General features: G+C 50.8%; 1 protein-coding gene across 1 annotated transcript in view; it reads left to right on the top strand.

The window, feature by feature from the left end:
* Pnpla7 (patatin like phospholipase domain containing 7) overlaps nucleotides 1-20,879 on the top strand; it is a 73,013-nt gene extending 52,134 nt beyond the window's left edge. Inside the window, 15 exon segments of the mRNA XM_051166185.1 lie at nucleotides 5,438-5,501; nucleotides 6,309-6,477; nucleotides 7,804-7,893; nucleotides 7,896-7,988; nucleotides 8,797-8,915; nucleotides 15,140-15,296; nucleotides 17,296-17,412; nucleotides 17,552-17,621; nucleotides 17,979-18,095; nucleotides 18,745-18,893; nucleotides 19,184-19,336; nucleotides 19,477-19,587; nucleotides 19,691-19,775; nucleotides 20,498-20,606; nucleotides 20,783-20,879. Coding sequence (XP_051022142.1) covers nucleotides 5,438-5,501; nucleotides 6,309-6,477; nucleotides 7,804-7,893; nucleotides 7,896-7,988; nucleotides 8,797-8,915; nucleotides 15,140-15,296; nucleotides 17,296-17,412; nucleotides 17,552-17,621; nucleotides 17,979-18,095; nucleotides 18,745-18,893; nucleotides 19,184-19,336; nucleotides 19,477-19,587; nucleotides 19,691-19,775; nucleotides 20,498-20,606; nucleotides 20,783-20,822 — 1,643 coding nt within the window. The 3' untranslated portion in view covers nucleotides 20,823-20,879.
* The last annotated feature ends 575 nt before the right edge of the window (nucleotides 20,880-21,454 follow it).

Raw genomic sequence — 21,454 nt, forward strand, 5'->3', positions numbered from 1 at the left:
ACATTTTTTTTTTTTTTTTTTTTTTTTTTTTTTTTTGTTTTTTTTTTTTGGTTTTTCGAGACAGGGTCTCTCTGTGTAGCCTTGGCCATCCTGGACTCACTTTGTAGACCAGGCTGGCCTCGAACTCACAGCGATTCCCCTGCCTCTGCCTCCCGAGTGCTGGGATTAAAGGCATGCGTCACCACGCCCGGCTAAACTGTTCTTAATTTTTTTTTTTTTAATTTATGTGCATTGGTGTGAGGATGTCAGCTCTTGGAGTTACAGACAGTTGTGAGCTGCCACGTGGGTGCTGGAAATTGAACCCGGGTCCTTTAGAAGAGCAGGCGGTACTCTTAACCACTGACCCAACTAACTCTCCAGCCCCTAAACATTTTGTTTTTAAAGATTTATTTATTATTATGTATACAGTGCTCTGCCTGCATGTACATCTGCAGGCCAGAGAAGGGCATCAGATCACATTACAGATGGTTGTGAGCCACCATGTGGTTGCTGGGAATTGAACTCATGACTTCTGGAAGAGCAGTCAGTACTCTTAACCGCTGAGCCATCTCTCCAGCCCTGACACTAAACATTTTTTTCATGTACTGATTTGTTCTCTCTCTCTCTCTCTCTCTCTCTGTTCTCTTTGGTGAAAGGTCTAGTTGCATATTCTTCTTGCTTTCTTTCTTTATTATTATTATTTTTTTCTTTCTGATTTTGTTTTGTTGAGTGCTGGGATAGAACTCAGGGCCTCACACATGTTAAGCAAGTGCTCTGTTTCCAACTATATCATACTCAATTCGTCTCATTTTCTTTTCTTTCTGTCTTTCCTCTTCCTCCTTCTCCTTCTCCCCCACCCCCAAACAAGAGTTTCTCTGTTTTATCTCTGCCTGCTCTGAACTCACTCTGTAGACCAGGCTGGCCTTGAACTCACAGAGATCTGCCTGCCTTTGCCTCCCAAGTACTAAGATTAAAGGTGCAAGGTACCGCCACGCACAGTGGAAACTGGTGGAAAAGGGAACTTTTTAAAGCCAAATATGGTGGTACACACCTGTAATCTCAGTACTTGGGAGGCAGAGGAAGAAAGATTGATGCAAATTTAAGGCCAGCCTGATTTTCATAGTGAGTTCTAGGCCAATCACAATTACATAGAAAGACCTTGACTCAAAAGAACCAAAAGCACCAGGCATGGTGGTGCATGCCTTTAATCCCAGCACTCGGGAGGCAGAGGCAGACGGATTGCTGTGAGTTCGAGGCCAGCCTGGTCTACAAAGTGAGTCTAGGATAGTCAAGGCTACACAGAGAAACCCTGTCTTGAAAAGCAAAAGAAAACAAAAAGAAAGAACCAAAAGCAAACCCAAACAACGACAATAATAACAAAACCAATAAAAACCTTTGGTTTCAGGCCTGCAGGGATGGCTCAGTGGTTAAGAGCACTGTCTGCTCTTCCAGAGGACCTGGGTTCTCCCTGGCCCTCCCCATGCACACCTGACTCCATTTCCATCCCTACCAGAATGGAACTCCTGCCCATTGCCACTGCTCAGGGTGCAGAGGGGACACAGGCGTTCCTTCTGTTGTAGTTCTGTGGTTCAGATGTGTGTGATGACGTGCACTCACTGCACAGTGTCTGTCGTTCAGGAGTCTCCAGTGTCCTAGGGTCTTCTGTGCTCTGTGTACTCACTCTTCTCCCACACGGACCCTGGCAACCGCCAGCCTTTTATTGTTTCCCTGATTTAGCTATTTCTTGAGAATGACACACGGTTGGGATTACATATTTGAGTTCCCTCCACGTTTTTGGTAGGTGACTTGATAACTTTTTGTTTGTTTTATCTTGTATTTTCAAGACAGGATTTCTCTGTGTAGCCCTGACTGCCTGGAACTTCCTCTGTTGACCAGACTGGCCTCGAACTCACAGACCCACCTGCCTCCCTGCATGTGCTATAACCGCCCAGCTTGATAACTTTTTTATTTTATTGTTTTAATTAATTAATTAATTAATTGCATTTATGTGCATTGGTTTTTGCGTGTGTGTGTGTGTGTGTGTGTGTGTGTGTGTGTGTGTGTGTGTGTGTGTGTACACATATCAGATCCCCTCAAACTGCACAGTTGTGAGCTGCCATGTTGCTGGGAATTGAGCCCAGGTCCTCTGGAAGAGTAGCCAGTCCTCCTAACCACTGAGCCATCTCTCCATCTCGAGAGTTGGCTTTTAAAAATCTTTTTTGTTTTTTTTTTTTGTTTTTTTTTTTTGTTTGTTTGTTTTTTTGAGACAGGGTTTCTCTGTATAGCCTTGGCCATCCTGGACTTGCTTTGTAGACCAGGCTGGCCTCGAACTCACAGCGATCCGCCAGCCTCTGCCTCCCGAGTGCTGGGATTAAAGGCGTGCGCCACCACGCCCGGCTCTAAAAATCTTTTTAAAAAAGGAAAGATGAGTAGTATCCTTTGTTTGGTTAGACCATGGCTTGTTTATCCACCCGCCTCTTGAAGGACTCTTACCATTTTGGTGATAATGACTGTAGCCATCTAAGTGCAGATTTTTCTGTGGCGTATGTTCAGCTCCTTTGTGTAAATAGCAAGGAATGTGATTCCTGGGTCATATGGCAAATACATATTTAGTTTATAATGAAAACTGCCAGACTGCCTTCCCAAGTGGCCTTACCAGTTAACTGGCAAAGAGCCTCTGTTACTCCGTGCCCCTCGTCCTACCATCTTCCAGGAGTTGGGGCTGTGGGTTATTAAACCATTACAGTAGTTTACAGTGGTGCCTTGTTTTAATGTGTGTTTCCCTTATGGTATGTGATCCAGGATCTTTCTTCATGGCTTTGCTCATCTGTATACCAAGTGCTTTGCCAACTGAGCCATCTTCCCCAGACTCCCTGGTTGTTCTCATTTGTATATATTTTAGATAACAATTTTTTTCTTTTCCTTTCTTTCTTTCTTTTTTTCTTTTTCTTTTTTTTTTTTTTTTTTTTTGAGACAGGGTTTCTCTGTGTAGCCTTGGCTGTCCTGGACTCACTTTGTAGACCAGGTTGGCCTCGAACTCACAGCGATCTGCCTGCCTCTGCCTCCCAAGTGCTAGGATTAAAGGCGAGCGCCACCACCGCCCGGCTAGATAACAATTTTCTATTAGACAATTCCTTTTGTGAATATTTTTCCTGGTCAGTGTCTTGTCACTTCATTAACTGAACAGTGTCCTTCACAGAGCAGGAGTTTTTCATAGAGCGATAAACACAACACACTGGTTATTTATTTCAGGGGTCATGTCTTTGGGTTGTCATCACCCAACAGTGCTCTGCTTATCGCCTGCTCTGGATCTGGTGAGAGAAAATACTCACACGCAAGGTGCACACATACATGTGCACTGCTCCTGGGGAAACATGAACTGCTTAATCCAGATAGGGGACCCCTGACAAACTAAAGCATGGGTGCCACCAAAGTCTCCCTCGGTGAGCCAGTGAGTTTTCTTGGGCTTACTTACAGGTGCAGAAACGAGTCAAAGGCAGCTGCTTCCCCAAGGCCCACCCCAGCATGGGTGACAGCCACAGACACTGGGAACCTTGAGCAAACTACGTAACATGCTAGAGGGGGTTTTTTCCAGGTAGCTCAGCTGGTCTCTGCTTCTTTCAGGCAGCTTAGCTGACTTCTCTCTTCCCAGCCAGTCAACTGGTCAGAGGGTCTCTCAGTGGTCCTGGCTGCTTAAGAGCTGGTGGCAAGGGAGGAGCCTAGCGCCTCTGGTTGTTTACTTCCTTAGCTTCTAGAACTCCCATACAGGCCAGAGTACCTCCTCACCCCTTGTAGCATCCTTCATCGCCCATTACTGTCTTCTGTCTTGATGAGCTTCCCTCTAGGTGGACAGTTTATCCAGGAGGAAAATGCTATACAGCACTAAAACACATTTATTTGAGAGGGCAGCGAGGCCCAACAGGCACACCGGTTCACTGCCAGCTGCTGTCTAGGGCTCAGGAACCTGGAAAGCAGCGTGTCCTGGGTGTGACACCCTCCAGGCGACAGGACTAGCTGGGTCAAGGTGTGTAAGAGCAGGAGCTGAGGCCAGCTCTCCTGACCTGCCCCTCCCCACCTCAGGAGCCAGCACGACCCTGAGGGCTACAAGTAGCAAGCGAGATCCCATCTGTCTAATTCAGGGTGGCCGCTAACCAGGAGGAGACAGAGAATGTGCTGCCCCATCTGCTAAGGTGCATAGAGGACCTGTCGCCCTTTGCTCCTCACCTCTGTAATGGGACAGATTTGCCGGCTTAAAACGTTTCTACTTGTGTTTGTCTGAGACAGGGTTTCTCTGTACCCTTGGCTGTCCTGGAACTCACTCTGTACACCAGGCTGGCTTCAAACTCAGATCTGCCTGCCTCTGCCTCCCCAGTGCTAGGATTAAAGGTCTGTGCCACCACAGGGACACTTTGTATCTCTGACTAGCCTGGAACTCCCACAGATGCAGCTCCCTCTGCAGGCCAGTCGCCACGTTTGTATGGTTCAGCATGGCGTTATGATAGCCACACTCTCTGTAGCCTTCCCAACTGGAAAAAGCCCCTTATTCTGTGCGTCTCTAAGAAGCAGCTGCTAATTACAACATGGTACTGTCGCCAGGGGCAGTGGCGCTTGCTTGTAGTCCCAGGTACTTGAAAGGCAGAGCTGGGCCAATTGCTTCAACTTAGGAGTTCAAGGACGGCTTGCGACCCTGTGTGGGGGGCAGCAGAGACTCTTATGGATTAGCTCTTAGTTGCACACTCTTGGAAGAGCTTGTTGAGAATGATTTTTTTTTTTTTTTTTTTTTTTTTTTGGTGTGGCTTGTATTTTGAGACAATATCTAAATGTATAGCTCTAACCTAGCAGAACTGGAAGCATGCAGACCAGGCTGGCCTCGAACTCATAGACATCCTCCTGCCTCGGCCTTCTAAGAGCTGGGATTAAAGACTGGATCACCATGGCCAGCTTGTTAAGAATGACTTAAGTCTCCTCATGTATTGTTATTGGTGCTGCCAATGCTAGGCCCTTTCCTACCTGTGGCTAGTGTACTCCGGGGGCAGCTTCCTGGGAGTGACCATTGCTCTCCACTCTGTGTGGCCTCTGAGCCACCTCTGACCTTTCCTTGGCTGATCTGAGATACGCGGATGTGAAAGCTTGGCATCTGCATGCGAACGGACTAGACTTAGGTCCAGGCCACTTAGATGTGCCTTTGAGGAATAACAAGATTTCAAAGTTGTGCTGTTGCACGCTGTCCTGCCACCAGCATGTGTCCTCACACCTGATGGTGAGATTGCACAGACTTGGTTCATATGTCAGTAGGAGACCCGGATTTGGAGAGGCAGCCTAAAAACTTGGCTCTTCCCCATTGCAATGACCTCTCCCAGGGAGCTGGCCTCAGGACAAGGTGTAAACACTCTGGTCCCCTGCTTTTCCTTTGAGGTGGGTGGTGGGACAGATTTCTGACATGGATGCATGTTTTCAGGTCCTGTCTTGCTGCTGACCAGTGACAACATCAAACAACGCCTTGGCTCTGCTGCTCTAGACAGGTGCGCCGCTGGCCCGCTGTGGTCCATGTAGAGAAACTAGCCAGCCTGACCGTGTCCCTTGGCTGTCCTGGCGTGGTCCTAGGTGGACCTCATCACCCCTGTGGTCCATGTAGAGAAACTAGCCAGCCTGACCTTGTTCCTTGGCTGTCCTGGCGTGGTCCTAGGTGGACCCCATCACCCCCGTGCTGTGATGTCTGCACATTCCAGCATGTTCCTTGTCCAGCTATACTCTCTACACTATACATGGACTTGGGTACCACCAGAGGCCCCAGGAGGCAAGCATGCCCCTACTTCACATGCAAGCAGCTCTGCACCTCACGTTTTCTCTTAAGCCCCCTGTTCTAGGCCTGACCACAGCCTCTGTTCAGCTGTGGCCCAAACCCCTTCTGCTGCTCTGTGGGAGGGGTGCTAATGAAGATGATTAGGAGACCCCGTAGACGGTCAGGTGCTAACACTCAGGAGGCAGAGGAGGGCCATTCTCTCTGAGTTCAAGGCTAGCCTACTCTACAGAGTGAGTTCCAGGCCAGCCAATGCCATATAGTGAGACCCTGTCTCAAAAATTAAAAAAAAAAAAATTAGGGGCTAGTGAGATAGCTCAGCGGGTAAGAGCATTGCCTGCCTTTCCAGAGGTCTTGAATTCAATTCCCAGCAGCCACATTGTGCTTCATGACCATCTATAAAAGGATCTGATGCCCTCTTCTGGCCTGCAGGTGTACATGCAGATATACATTAAAAAAAAAAAAAAAAAGAATAAATTAATTCTGAAAACATTTTAAAGAAGGTGAGGTGCGGCCCCGTGTCTTGCAGTATCCATGAGTACCGGCTATCCAGTTGGCTGGGGCAGCAGGAGGACATCCACCGGATTGTGCTGTACCAAGCAGACAGCACACTCACGCCCTGGACCCAGCGCTGCATCCGTCAGGCTGACTGCATCCTCATTGTGGGCTTGGGTGACCAAGAGCCAGCAGTAGGTGAGGTGAGTGCTCAGAGGGGCTTCATCCCCAGAAGAGGGCCCACCTGTCTGCCATATGCTCTTTAGAGACCTAGAGAAATATAGAAATAGTGACCTGTTTTATATCTTTTTTTCCTGTTTAAGACAGAGTTTTGCTATGTAGCTAGCCTTGGCTGTCCTGGAACTCACTATGTAGACCGGGCTGGCCTCAAACTCATAGAGACTTACCTGCTTCTGCCTCCCAAGTGCTGAGATTAAAGGCGTGTGCCACTGCCCAGCTTGAAATTTATTTTTTCATCAATACCTAGGATTTTGATAAAGACCCCGTAGTTTCATCCATTTTTGTTTGTTTGTTTGTTTTTTCAAGACAGGGTCTCTCTGTGTAGCCTTGGCTGTCCTAGACTCACTTTCTGGACCAGGTTGGCCTCGAACTCACAGCGATCTACCTGCCTCTGCCTTCTGAGTTCTGGGATTAAAGGTGTGCGCCACCACGCCCAGCTTTTCATCCATTTTTATGGCTGTTTGGCTTTCCATTTGTGAGCACCCCACCGTCTGTTCATGCATGCGTTCTCTGCCAGGGACTTCATGGTAACAAGCCACATGCAAGTTGTCTTCAGACACTTTGAAGTTGCGGACCCCAGAGGATGTGTGTACTTACTAGATGCTGCCAAACTGTTTACCTGGTTTGTTTGTCTGTTTGTTTTCCAGTTTTCCTTTGTGAATGGCTGCAGGTACGGCTGAAGAGCTTCATGCCACTCCCCAAAATGAACACTTTCAGGCCACTCATTTCCTTTAACTGAGCAGCATGAGGTGGCACCTCTCCGTTTTAATTAGTGTTCGCATCTCTACTCTGTTCTGTCTGCTCTGCTTTCACTTCAAGCATCTGTTCTGCCTGTCTAATCCTGGAGCAGCTAGAACCATCCCCTCTGCTGCCGTGTCCCCATTATGCAGGGGCACTGCTCTTCTGTAAGGGCAATTGCGCAAAAGGTGCATCATCTGTGAAAGTCGCAGCACAGAGTCACAAGGCGGTGTGAAGGTCGCAGCACACAGTCACAAGGCAGTGGTTGAGACGCAGGAGGATGCCCTCCTGTCTCATACCCTGAGCACCCTTGCAGCCATGTTGGCCCCCCCAGCACACACAGTTGAATGGACCATGTGGTCAGGGTGTTAGCAACCTCAAGATGGGCTAACCTTATAGCCCGACTATTAACTAGACCCATCACATGCTTTCCTGCCTGGGGCCGGCTATCAGGGCAGTGCTGGGGACAGCTCTGTGCTGGTCCTTGGCTCCGTACTGTGCTCAGTCCTCAGGCTTGCCTGCATTGCTGACCAGGCTCTGCTCTCCTCCAGCTGGAGCGGATGTTGGAGAGCACAGCTGTGCGTGCTCAGAAGCAATTAATCTTGCTGCACAAGGAAGACGGTCCGGGGCCCGCCCGCCGCACGTGGAGTGGCTCAACATGCGGAGCTGGTGCTCTGGCCACTTGCACCTCTGCTGCCCACGCCGTGTCTTCTCTAAGAGGAGCTTGCCCAAGCTGGTGAGGCCACGTGGGCTGGTTCAGCGGGACTTGGCCCTGACTACATCATCTCTGGCCTGCTGCTGTATATTTAGAACTGTCTTCTCCTTTATGCAGCCTCAGGGCTTGTGGGTTCTGGTTAGACGTTGCCTGTTCTGCTTCTGAACTCTGGCTGTGACCTTAACTTTCGGATTCTTGGGCTGCCTTGCAGATGAAGAAAGGCACACCATGGTGGAGGCACACAAGCACAGGGAGGCCGTCAGGACCTGGGAACCAGTGAACCCAGGACTCTGGGTTTGACTTAGGCTCAGGGGCCAAAGCTGAGAGTGCCACATTTAGCTGAAGCTCCAAAGCGATCTCATGGTCAGGTTGCTGCACTGCCCCTTCAGGGCAGAAGCACATGTGATCCTGAGATTCCTCCCTCTCAGGTCATCTTTAGATCTTTGGGCCCAGTGTGAAAACTAGGTGGTGGGAGCACTGGGGCTGCCCACATCCTATAGCCAGTTCAGCCCCCACAGCTCAGTGGACAGCACCCTGCTAGCTGCGTCTCTGCTCGGGCCCATATGCCCTGAGAGCGCTGTGTGCACAGGGGCCAGAGGAGAGACTCTGTAAGGACATCCTGAGGGGCTCTGTGCTCTCAGGCAGTGTGGAGGCTCCCTCTAGGTCTGTTTGTCCTCTGCCAGCACCCTCAAGGTGACCCTGGCCCCTTTCAGGCACTTCGGTGCTAATGAGGCCGTGTCCTGGAAAGGATGGGGTTTGAATCAGATCAAGGTATATAGAATGTTAGTCGAAGAAATGCACAAACCACTGTCCCTTTGGCCCCTCTCAGGTTGAGATGTACACTCGTGTTTTCCAAAGACCACCAGACCGTCACTCGGACTTTTCTCGCCTTGCACGGGTGCTGACAGGCAATGCCATTGCCTTGGTGCTTGGAGGGGGTGGAGCAAGGTGAGCCCCTGTCGAACTGTGTGCTGCGTCGTGTGGGGGTGATAGTTGGAAGATGGGGGTATGGTGCCATAGGTGAAAAGACCCTTAGACCAACTCCAGTGTCCTCAGGAAAGAGTCCCCATGGATCACAAGAGTGTGGTGTGCATGCCAGAGTATCTGGGTACGTGTGTGTTTATTGTCCAGATGTCCTGGATTTTACTGTTGCCAGTTTGGTAGAAGAAAACGTGGGTATTGTCTGACTGTTTGTGCTGAGAAGTGTCTATCTGGTTAGCTATGTCTCCTCTTTGAATGTTATCTGCTCCGCAGTGGGCCCTCCGTGAGGTTCTTCCCACTCTAACACGTTGTCGATGGAAGAAGGACCTCATCCATTCCTGAACTAGAGAAACATCCTGTAGTTGTTTGGGCTCTGAGTTCTTTAAAAACCCATGTAGTTCCTGTCTTAGCTGTCATCTGAGCATCCTGAGCGGAAAGAAGTGGAGGCCAGGGCATCCTCAGCAGGAGGGTGAAGCAGTGGTCCAGGGCACAAAGGGGCCAGTTTGACTCCATATCTCCCGGGAAGGGGTGCTCTGGAGCTGGCCCTTGGAGCTGAGTCCTGCCTCTGCTCGGTTTGGTGGTGAGTCACACCTGTGCTCACCGCCTAGAGGAGCGGCGTGGCCGCACCCCCTGCTCTGTCAGGTAGCGAGAGGCCCTGGTCCTTCCTGTCGGTCTGGATAGTTAAAGCTTCGAGACCTGGTCCTAGTTTTCAGGTCAGGCCAGCAGCGTTTTTGATGAACCTACCACTTTGCTCAAGGCACGCTTAAAAGCCATGTGGTTCTGCAAGGCACACAAGACCCAGTCTTCTGCCTGCCCCTCCCGGAGCCCAGTCTGCAGCAACGATTTTCAGCTCTCTTTGGGTATTGACTTTTCTGTGATTCTAAGTAGTATTCCTATTTGACTGTTTTGTGTCTCCTCAAGTTGTAGATTACTGGTTCCCTAACCCTCCAACAATCTACACCTGTGGCTCTCTGTGCATGCCGTATGCCTGTGGCTCTGCCTCTGTGTGCACTCTCAGCATCCTCATGAGGTTCGGGCACTGGTACAGCCAGCACTGACAGTGTGTGGCGTTGAGTGTTTAGCTCCTTCAGAGATACCGCAGATCCCTGGGACTGATACCATTTCCTTCTTAGGAGTTTCTGACTGTTATGGTTGCATCAGCTCCATTTCTGATATTATCAGTGCACCAGCAAATACTGCCAGAACACTCATGCCCTTAGACGAGGTCATCTCTGTCGGCCCACCAGCCCCCTCCTCTTTAGTGATTTATTTCCAGCTAACTGTTGGAAAGTTACGCTGGAATGTTCTTTACCAACTTCCTAAAAACTACCTTTGTTCAGCTCCATTTTCTGCATCTCATGTCTTCTCTATGTAGAAATTTCCTTTCGAGAGGCTGTGCGGGAGGTGAAAGTGTTAACACTGGGCCCATTAGAAGACGTTCTCACTCTGCTCTCACACTTGAGTGCTGGTTTGCCTGGGCAGAGAATTCGAGATGAAAATACTCTGAGAAATTTTGTAGCATAGTTGTATTTTGTGTGCCGCTTCGGTATTGTTGAGATAATCAATGCTGTTTCAGTCACTGGCCTTGCTTTTCTTTCTAGAGCCTTTGGGGGCTCTTTACATCTTGGTATTTTTGGGAGATGTGGTAGTGTCTCACCAGCGCTGTCCTCGCCAGGACTCTGGATTCTTCTAGGCCCTTTCACATTTGGAAACCCATGAGGCTGGAACTCCAGGAAATGTTTCACTTGTAACCATTTCATTTTATGTATATGGGTGTTTTATTCACCTGTATGTCTGTGCACCACATCCATGTGTGGTGCCCACAGAGGCCTGAAGAGGGCGCTGGAGCCCCTGGAACTGGAGTTACAGACACTTGTGAGCTGCCATGTAGGCGCTGGGAATGAAACCCAGGTCCTCTGTGCTCTTAGCCACTGAGCCACCTCTCCAGTCCTGAAGTGTTTTTCATTAAAAAAAAAAATCTTTGCTCTTCTTTGCTCTCTCTTCCTAGAGCTTAATAGTTGTATCCTAAAAGAAGCTTCTGATTTTCATATCTTTTCTATTTTTTTTTAAAGATTTATTTATTTTATTTATTGCATATGAGTGCTTTATCTGCAGAAGAGGGTATCAGATTGCATTACAGATGGTTGTGAGCCACCATGTGGTTGCTAGGAATTGAACTCAGGACCTCTGGAAGAGCAGGCGGCGCTCTTAACCACTGAGCCATCTCTCCAGTCCCTCATATCTTTTCTAAACCTCTGTTTTCTTGGAGATTTTTTTCAATTCTATCTTTCAACTATTGTTTTTCTACTAAAATATTTTTACACTTGTAATTTTATTTCTGTGTACTTTGTTTTGTGTGAGGCAGGTTCTCCTTACATGGCCCAAGCTGGCCAGGAGCTTGAGGTTATCCTGCGTCAGCCTCACAAGCGCTGGAGTTCCCTGTGTATTGTCACGTGCCAGCCTGTGGCTAGCCTGTCCCTCCCACAGCGTTTTCTGCTTCACTGACTTCATTGAGGCGATCAATGACACAGCTTTTGTCCAGTTTTGTCCACTCAACATGACTTGAGGTTTGTGTTCTAGATGGGCCCATGAGGAAATCCCATCATCGCCCTATTTTGCACAGCCTTCCTCCTGATAAGATGATGGGGTTGTTTTCTGGTTTCTGTTATAAGGAACAAAATTATAATTATCCTTTTTGTGGGTGTATGTTTTCTTTCCTCTGGACAAATGCATTGGAGTGGAATTACCTGATCGTGGGGTAATGGCACTGTTCACACCCCCACCAGCCAGGTGTGAGAGTTCAGTTTGCCTTCTCTTGTTTACCTTGGTCTTGTCAGAATTTAACTTGCAGTCTCTCGAGTGGCTGTGCAGTGGTCCTTCTTGTGATTCATGTTTGTAATTCTCTGAAGGCGAATTGATCGCAGAGTCGCGCGTGCCTTGCAGCGATGTGAGCCTTTTCATTGCTGCTGTTGTGAAGTATCCATCTGAAGTTGTCACCCATTGTGAATAGATTTTTTTTTTTAGTATTGAGTTGCGAAGATTATTTATTTATTCTTTTTTAAAAAATATTTATTTATTTCTTACGTACACAGTGCTCTGCCCTGCAAGTATACCTGCAGGCCAGAAGAGAGTGCCAGATCTTATGATAGATGGTTGTGAGCCACTATGTGGTTGCTGGGAATTGAACTCAGGACCTCTGGAAGAGCAGTCAGTGCTCTTAACCTCTGAGCCATCTCTCTAGCCTTTATTTATTTATTCTTACTGAGCTCCTTTCTAGGTGCATTTATGCCAGTGTGTCCCTTAGTCTCTGGTTCTCTTTCAGTGACATCTTTGAATGAAGGTATTGATTTTTGTGTCATTCTGTCAGTATCTCTCTGCATGTCTGCCTCTCTCTGTCTCTCTGTCTTTGTCTCTCCCCCCCCCCCATGTGTGTGTGTGCGCGCGCGTGTGTTTGTGCCTGCGTGCACGCACATGTGCACAGTGGGCAGTGGTCCCAGAGGATGACCTCAGGTGTCGTTCTTCAGGTGTCAGGTACCACCTACTTTGTTTTTTGAAACAGGGTCTTTTACTAGCATGGAGTTGGCCGTGTAGGTAGCTGTGCTCCCTGCAGCTCGCTGCTCCATAGGCCCCAGCAGCCCAGTGACCGTGCAGCCCAAGCCTCAGGACTCACGTCTGCAGTGATTGTCTGCATCTGTATTGACTCTACTCCCAGTAAGGCCTCCTCAGTCCTCTTGTGGCTGTTCTGTCAGACACACACACACACACACACACACATTCAATGTGTGATTTGAGAGTTAATTAGTAATTAAGTAAGACTGGAGTAAAACAGCGTGAGGCAGCCAGCTATCAAGGGAAATCAGGGTTACTTGATAAATTGCAGTCAACGAAACCAGGGTATCTTGTGAGTTTATTGTTAATTAGTAAACTCTGACACACTGGAAAGACAGCCCTGTCTGTGTTCAGGAACAGTGTGCCTATGGCAGGAGGAAGAGGTGGAGGACAAGGGTAAATTTGAGGCCAGCATGGACTATGGTGTCTCCAAAACTAGACAAGAGCAGAAATTAAAGACCCACAAGCTAAGCATACATTAGAAAGTATCAGCAAAGGAAACGTGTGGGCTTTGAAAGGACAATCAAGGAGAAAAGAGTAAGAAAGGTGCGGGAGGCCCTGCTGTGGGAGAGAGTCGCATATGCTGTCCTAGCTGCTCGGATTTCAGGACAGCACTAGCCATCTTATGGTGGCACAATAGAGTTAGACACCTCCCTCCCCCTCTCCCTCTCCCTCTCCCTCTCCCTCTCCCTCCCCCTCTCCCTCTCCCTCTCTCTCTTTTTCTCCCTCCCCCCCTCCTCTCCCCAGCCTCTAATCTGCTGTTGAGCTCACTTGGTGCCTCCTCATTCCAGTTTCGTGTCTATAATCTCCCTGCCTTATCCTGCTTACAGGGTCCCATTCTATGTTAGTTATCACTCCTGCTTTTAATTTCTGTTAGTTATTTGAGTTTGGTTTGCTGTTATTGGTTTTCTTTCTTCTCTTTTCTTTTGAGACAGGGACTCAGTATATAACCCTGGCTGGCCTGGCTTTTTTCTTTTTTTTTTTTCTTTTTGGTTTTGTTTTTTCAAGACAGGGTTTCTTTGTGTAACAGCAGCCCTGGCTGGCCTCGAACTCACAGCTATCTGCCTGCCTCTGCCTCCTGGGTGCTGGGATTAAAGGCGTGCACCACCATGCACAGCCTGGCCTGGCACTCTATATGTAGCTGGCTTTCAGCTCACAGAGAGCCACCTGCTTCTGCCTCACAAGTACTAGGATTAAAGGCATATGTCATTATGCCCTGATCGCAAAAATAGTTTTTATGTTTTGTTTTGTTTTTGTTTGGAGGAAAGAGAGTCTCTCTGTATCCTGGAACTCAGGTTTGAGGCTGGAGAAATGGCTCAGTGGTTGAAAGTACTGGCTGCTCTTCCAGAAGACTCTGGTTCAATTTCCAGCACGCATATGGCAGCTCACAACTGTCTGTAACTCCAGTTTCAGGGGATCTGAACTCTGCGGGCACAGCATTCACATGCTGCACAGACATTCATGCAGGCAAAACACTCATACACATAAAATATAAAGAAGCCTGCTGGCCTCAAGATCCCTGAGACCCACCTGCCTCTGCCTCCCAAGTCCAGAAATTAAAGGTGTGCGTCATTATACCTGGCTCAGCTTTTGTTCTAAGACTTCTACTTATTTAGGTTGTTTTTTTCTGGTGGTATTTTAAATTGTTCTTTTTCATTGTAAATATGCACACAATAAATGAGCGAGTCACCCATGTTAGTGCAGTGAGATGTGTTCCCACTGTCGTGCAGCTGTCAGGCCTGTCTATTTCCAGACTGCCTCATCATCCTAAGTAGCCTCCGTGTTCACTACACTGTCACTCCCATCCATCATGGCTTCTGGTACCTCATTCTCTGCTTTCCATGCTGCTGGATTCGCCCGTTGTACACACGTCATGGAGCTGGAGTCATCTGTCGTGTGTCTGCCTCTTTTACTAAGCACATATATTCGCTGCAGGCACACGCACAGCACTTTGTTCACCGATGCTGGACATAGGCAGTTTATACCTTTTTTAATGTGTGTGGTTCCGGAAATCAAACCAAGTGTGCACACGGCAGGCAGGTACTCAGTAGCCATGAGGTCTTTTCTTTTCCTGTGACTTATTGTGTTTTAGTTTGAGGCTTTAGGTCATAACTTAGCCTGGTTTGAAGACATTGGGAACTCAAGGCCTAGTCTTTATGGGGACTGACTCATTTCTGTTTTACGTTGGCTCCTAGGGCAGCCCTCGGGGAGTTTACCAGAACCCTTTTTTTCTGGGGGGGGCGGCTCTCATTTCCACTTTTCCTCCTATGGTGGAGCCCGCTGAGCCTTTCAGCGTCTGGTGCTCTGGTAGAATCAGCAGTGCATAGAAACACCACCCACTGGCTCTCCTGAGGAAAACCTTCCTTCCCATCTCAGCCCCACAGGCACCCCTGGACCTCCACAGAGAGGGGGTTTAAATTATATCAAGACATTTCTCCTAGCCTTTCCTCTCTTTGCCCCATTGTCTGTGGTTGTGCAATCCTGGGGCTCTGAGGAGGGAAGGGTGGTTAGCTGTTGGGGATACAGCTCAAGGGCTGGCCTCACCGTGCTGCTTATTCTTTCTCTGTATTCTGACCGTGAAGAGGCTGCGCCCAGGTAGGCATCCTCAGGGCGCTGGCAGAGTGTGGCATCCCCGTGGACATGATCGGAGGGACATCCATCGGCGCGTTCATGGGTGCTCTGTTTGCTGAGGAGCGGAGCTACAGCCAGATCCGGATTCGGGCCAAGCAGTGGGCAGAGGTGAGCGGGCCAAGCAGTGGGCAGAGGTGGGCAGGCCCCCTCCACCGTCAGGGGGCAGGCGTGGGGGCCAGAGCATGGCCTGTGTGCCAAAGGCAGCACATAAAGCAGGAAACGACTGAGAAATGGTGGGAGAAGGCCAGGAATAGGTGGCAGGAGGTGACCTGTGGCAGGTAAGGGGAGGAGGCCCTAGGGCAGGTAGTGGGAGGTGGTCTGCTTTGTGCTCTAGTCTTAAGTGGTAAGAGGTTTACCAGGTGACAACACAGAGGGCCAGTGTCACTGAAGGGGGAGCTAGTGGTTCCTACAGTCCTTGGAAACAAGAGGCACAGCTGCACCAGCGCCTACCGTGGGCAGGAGAGAGAAAGCCAGAGTCAGTCAAGATCAGGGACGAGTACAGGCCTCAGATTTTTTTTCTAAAAATAATTCTTGAGAATTTTGTATGCGTATATAATATGATCTTATCTGCCTCCCACTCACCCTCTCCAACCCCCCTCCATAGTCCCCAACATGTGCATTTTCCCACTTCATGTCCTTTTTACCCTTTTATTAGTTGTTTGAGAACTTCATACGGTGTGTTTTGATCACATTCAACCCCTCCTTCAAGGCCCCCAATGTACTCTCCCCCTCCTCAGCCATGCTGTGGGCTTCTGAGGCAAAGGCAAGGCAGGGCACACAGCCTCAGCCTGGTTAGCATGAGCATCCCAGCAGGCTTGCCTGGCCCCTGGCCCTAGGTGATGTAAGAAGAGTATTGCCTTGGTGTGAGTCAAGCCAGGGCGGGGCTGAGTGTGGGCTCGCGGTGGTAGCGGCGGCGGCGGCGGCGGCGGCGGCACAGACGTGACTTCTCTGCTGTTAGTCCAGCCTTGTCATAAATGGACAGCAGAGCCAAAACATCAAACAGAATCAAAGGCAGGTGGAGCGGCTCCCTCAGCTCCGCATTGCCAGCAGGCAGCTCATAGCCCTCTCGAGGCTGGGCCGCTCCTGCGGGACAAGTGGAACCCCACTGAGACCATGTGTGGCATCAAAAGCCTTGTGCTCTCCTTTTCCAAAGAAAAGAAAATTGGTCATCCTTCGTGCAGAGGCTGAGGAGTGGGCTCTCTGCGGCATTCGCAAAGCTAAGGGCAGCCTGCGGCTCTCTGCCCAGAAATAGTTCTAACACGGAACGAGTGGCCATCAAAAAAGAGAGCCTAGTGGCATGTCCTGTCCTGTCCTTAGTGATATGCCAGCCATCACTGGGGGTTGCCTCTGACATCAGCAACCACAGGACAGCTTAGGATGTAGTCCTGGGCTGGGAGGACAAGCACAGGACCCGTGCAGAGTGTTTTCGCTTCCCTCCTCCTGTATGTCTGGTGCTGAGGATGGGCAGTGAGAAGAGCCAGGGCACTTGGGGCTGGTCCTCCCACCATCCTGAGAGTGAACTACACTGTGGTACCCTGTCGAGGTCCACACCCTGCAGGAGGCTGCTGTTGGACATAACGGAGATGGAGCTTATGGACATAAGTGCCAACCTGCCATGCTGAAGAGATGGGTGACAGTGTCCAGCGGCTCCCCTGGCTCAGGCCCTGAGCCGAATCTTAAGCTGTCTCGGTCACTCATGTGTCTTATGGAAAGGTCTTCACAGAGCTTCTGAGCTGTGGGCTCTTCTTATTGTTAACCTTCCCAGAGCTGGTGACTCTATCCAACCCTGTGCTCCCTCAGCTAGCTATATAGGACAACTTAAAGCACAAAGGTCTGCTGGAGTCCCCAGGGGATCTCAGGCCTGGCTGGGTGAGGAAGGACAGAAGGTATGGAGCTATGTGAGCTATACCTTAGCTTCTAAGCCCGGGAGCTGTTGCTGCCTCAACCCCACAAGGGTGCTCTCATGACACTTCAGGCAGTTGGACCTGTGGGTTCTCTTAGCTGCCTGTGTTCTGAGGCACAAAGCGTGTGCTGTGCCTGTATCCTGCTTTAGCAGGGTCCCACAGGCCAGAATGATTTCTTCAGGAAGCATCTCTCATATCTCTAGGATATGACGTCGATGGTGAAGACCATAATGGACCTGACCTACCCAATCACGTCCATGTTCTCTGGCACCGGCTTCAACAGCAGCATCAGCAGCGTCTTCAGAGACCGGCAGATTGAGGTGTGCCCTACAACACCTGGCTCACATGGGCTGCTCAGTGGCCTTGGGCACTTGGTCTTACTTTCCATGTGCATTTGTCCCTAGATGGACAGGGACCAATGTGGGAGGATGTTTCTCCTGATCCCTGTCCTTCCTACAGGACCTGTGGCTCCCCTACTTTGCCATCACCACCGACATCACAGCCTCTGCCATGCGGGTCCACACAGATGGTGAGAGCCTTCATCAACCAAAAGCACCATAGGGTCAGCAGCTCTAGGATCTTAGGAAGGTATGGCAGCACGGGCAGGTGGCGCTATGAGATTGGTGAGGGCACTGAGGGTCTTTCAAAGGAAGCAAAGTCACAGGCGCATTTGTGCAAGGTAGGTAGAGGATTTCTCTGCCACAGGCATACTAGGTAAAGTAGAGCACTTGGGAGCAAGATACCAGGTGGACAAAGGGGCCTCCGAGGAAGGAGCAGGAGAGAAGCAGACGAGGCTCTGATTCTCCAGCGCAGGACCAGGACCACAGAGGGCAGAGAAGGATTCCTTCCTGGCCACTTTCCCCACCAGACCTTTCTGATGCTCTAGGCTCGCTGTGGAGGTATGTCCGTGCAAGCATGTCCTTGTCAGGCTACATGCCCCCACTCTGCGACCCCAAGGATGGACACCTGCTGATGGACGGAGGTTACATCAACAACCTCCCAGGTACTGCAGAGGATGCCGGAGTGCCCTCCCCCCCTCATGCTGGTACATAGCTCTTTGGTCATTCTGCCCTGTGGCTGCCTGCCACAGCCGCCTCCACACCAGGAAGGCTGGGGTGGTACACGTTTTCCTTAGAGTATGCCAAGAGAAAATGTCAGGCTGGCATCAGCTCATGGAGAACACATGCGCATGTGCCCATGCGTGCACATGCGCACAGCCTGCTCCTAGCATATGGCTCTGCCTGTTAGCACAGCAGCCGCCGAACAAAGGCCAAGGAGACAAACCAGGAGCAATTGATTTCCATCTGTGCCCACAGTGGGAAACTAAGAGCCTGCAGGTGTTGAGTGTGGTATGCGTGAGGCCACGCCTGCTACCTGTTGGTTGGCTACATGCTCAGGAGGTATTGCACACAGTTCTGTGCACTTCTCACACAAGCTGAGACATTAGATCTACTGCCTCCATAGGCCCAGGGAGAATACTAGAGAGGGTCCCCTCCCTGGTGGAGCCACCAAGAGAAACAAGGCCCTTGTAGTGCTTAGGAAAGCAGGGTCTGCCTTCCTGCTGTTTTTCCCATTCCTCCTGGGGTACCATCCTATACCCTGGTTCTGCATTCTTGACCTGGGTGGTAACCAGACTCCCTTTTTCTCTGTAGCGGATGTGGCGAGATCCATGGGGGCAAAGGTTGTGATTGCCATTGATGTTGGCAGCCGGGACGAGACGGACCTCACCAACTATGGCGATGCGTTGTCTGGATGGTGGTTGCTTTGGAAACGCTGGAACCCCTTGGCCACCAAAGTCAAGGTAGGCTTGGTACCAGATGGGCTAGATGGCCCGTCATCTGCTCTCAGCCATCCCCGGCAGTAGGGCTGTGGAAGCAACTCCCAAGTTGAGGGTTCAGCAGATCTGGGCCACTTGCCTGTACTGCTCCCCGGAGCCTGGGACTAACTCTGGGACGAGGGGCAGAAACGGGGCTTCATAGCTCTCCAGTCCAGGTCACACCTTCAGGACTCAGGCTCAGGGCTCACCCTCTGCCTGGGCCAGGAGGCACGAGGAGGGAAGGCCAGGGTAGGAGGCTCAGGCATTCTTGGCAGGTGTTGAACATGGCAGAGATTCAGACTCGGCTGGCCTATGTGTGCTGCGTGCGGCAGCTGGAGATGGTGAAGAACAGTGACTATTGCGAGTACCTGAGGCCTCCTATCGACAGCTACCGCACCCTGGACTTCGGCAAGTTCGATGAGATCTGTGTGAGTGCCGTCAGCTGGTTCCAAGGGAAGAGGGACTCGGGGATCTGTCGGTTCTGACGGTTGGTGCCTCTTCAGCCTCTTCTCTAAGAGCACGACAGGGGGCTCCCTCAAGTTCCTGATGGGGCTTCCTTCCTGCACAGGGAGTTGGGTATCAACACGGGAGGACAGTGTTTGACATCTGGGTTCGGAGTGGTGTGCTAGAGAAGATGCTGCAGGACCAGCAGGGGACAAGCCAGAGGAAGGACTGTGGGGTGAGATGGCAGGATGGGGAGGGGCCACCGCACTGGACCATCCACTCCGCCTGTGTGCAGCCAAGACAGGTGACGTGCTGTGCTGCTCCCTGCCTCACCCCAGGTGCTCACGTGTCCCAATGCCTCCTTCACCGACCTCGCTGAGATCGTGTCACGGATTGAGCCGGCCAAGGTGGCTGCAGTGGATGGTGAGTTAGCTGGTCCAGAAAGTGGGCCTGCGTAACAGAGGCTGGGCAGGCAAGAGGTGGCCAGACCTCGCTGCTCTGGACCCCTCACTCTTGCCCTTGAAGAAGTCACCAACACTTGAGCTCTGCTGACCAAGAACCAAACTATGGCTTCTCCACTGTGTCAAGACCCAGGACTATCTGTCTAGCTCAAGAGTTGCCACAAGAGTGGGGCTGTCTCCTAGGCCACTCCACATAACGTCCTAGCCACATCACAGGCCTTCAGGGGAGCCTACTGGCAGAGCTTACAGAAGGCCTGAGGGCCACTGCTCTCGGGCCATCAGCCACCGTCCCCACCCCCACCTTGCAGTAGAACAGCATGTTCTGCAGCATTGCCTGCTGTGTGTTTCATCTTAAAGAGGAACTTGAAAGATGCCCTAGGGCCTTTCTCGGGTAAGAGCTGCAAGCGCTGAGCTGACTTTGTGCTGGCCAGACCCCTCCCTCTGTGTGCTCAGGGAGCAGGTAAAGAGGGCCAGCTTACTCCTTGTTTTTGTGAAGTGGAGAAAGCCAGCTGTGAAGTATTATTGCTGGGTCTGCTGCAGCTTCCTCTGCTGGCCCTGGGAACTGTGTCACCATGGGGTGGGGGATGGAAGGTCTGTGGCCACATTATGCCTCAGTGCCAGCTGTGCTGGGCACAGTCACTGTCCTTGGGGAGAGGACCAGTGTATTCCTTTCTTCTGCTCCAGATGAATCTGACTATCAGACAGAGTATGAGGAGGAGCTGCCTGACAACCCTAAGGAAACATACGCTGACTTCCAGAGCACTGGGACCGAGTTGGACTCTGACTCGGTGAGGTGCTGAGCCCTGCCCTGCCTGTGCCCCTTGCTTGTGCCCACTCTGAGGTCCCCAGACAGGGCCTGCTCCTGGTCCCTGAGTCTGAGCTAACTACTCCCTCCTACTCCAGGTGATGCAGCCTGGAGCCTGGCAACCCCTACTTCACATTCCTTGACCATGTATGATTTGCTTTCAGGAGGATGAGCCTTCACTGTGGCAAGGGCCCCCTGGCTTGACTTCCTCGGAACAGTCCCGGGACTCCTGCCCTTGGCTTCCTGATCAAGAGGACCAGGTCAAGAGGACCAGGAGCCAAGACTCTGATGCCCTTCCTGCCCGGCTTTAAACAGAGCACAGTGCTCCCGGGAGCCCCACCCTTAGACCGAGGCTGCACCCACTAGGTGGCTACTTCAGTTGCCTGAGATCAAGCTGGGTGGTGCATCCCTCTGGTGTCTTCCAGGGGCCTCGCCTGTGTTAGAGGAGTCATGGGCCTCTTCTCTTCACTGGCACCCTTTGTATCCCCACAGTAATAGTGAGGGGCTCTAAAGCCTCTGTGAGGCATGGGAGCGTGGGATTGGCATCTTAATAAAAGTCAGTCTGATTGTGTGGATATCTCACTCTGGTGTAAAGGTGGCAAAGAGCTAGATGGACTTGAGGTACAGAGTCAGTGGGGTGGTCACATGTTCTCTTAGGACCCTTTTGCTGGTTCCTGCAAACCCCAGGCAGCAACTCTAGGCTAGGCAGGCAGGATGCTCCGATCTGGACGGACCTAGGCTTCCTCCCCCCGTGCCCCACTCCCAAACCTAGGTGAGCTCCCGGGTTTCTTGGGCAGTCCTCACCCCCAGGCATACCTGGGCGCTGCCTCAAGTGG

Source organism: Acomys russatus, chromosome 24 (assembly GCF_903995435.1).
Source record: "Acomys russatus chromosome 24, mAcoRus1.1, whole genome shotgun sequence".
In the NCBI taxonomy this organism is placed as follows: domain Eukaryota; kingdom Metazoa; phylum Chordata; class Mammalia; order Rodentia; family Muridae; genus Acomys; species Acomys russatus.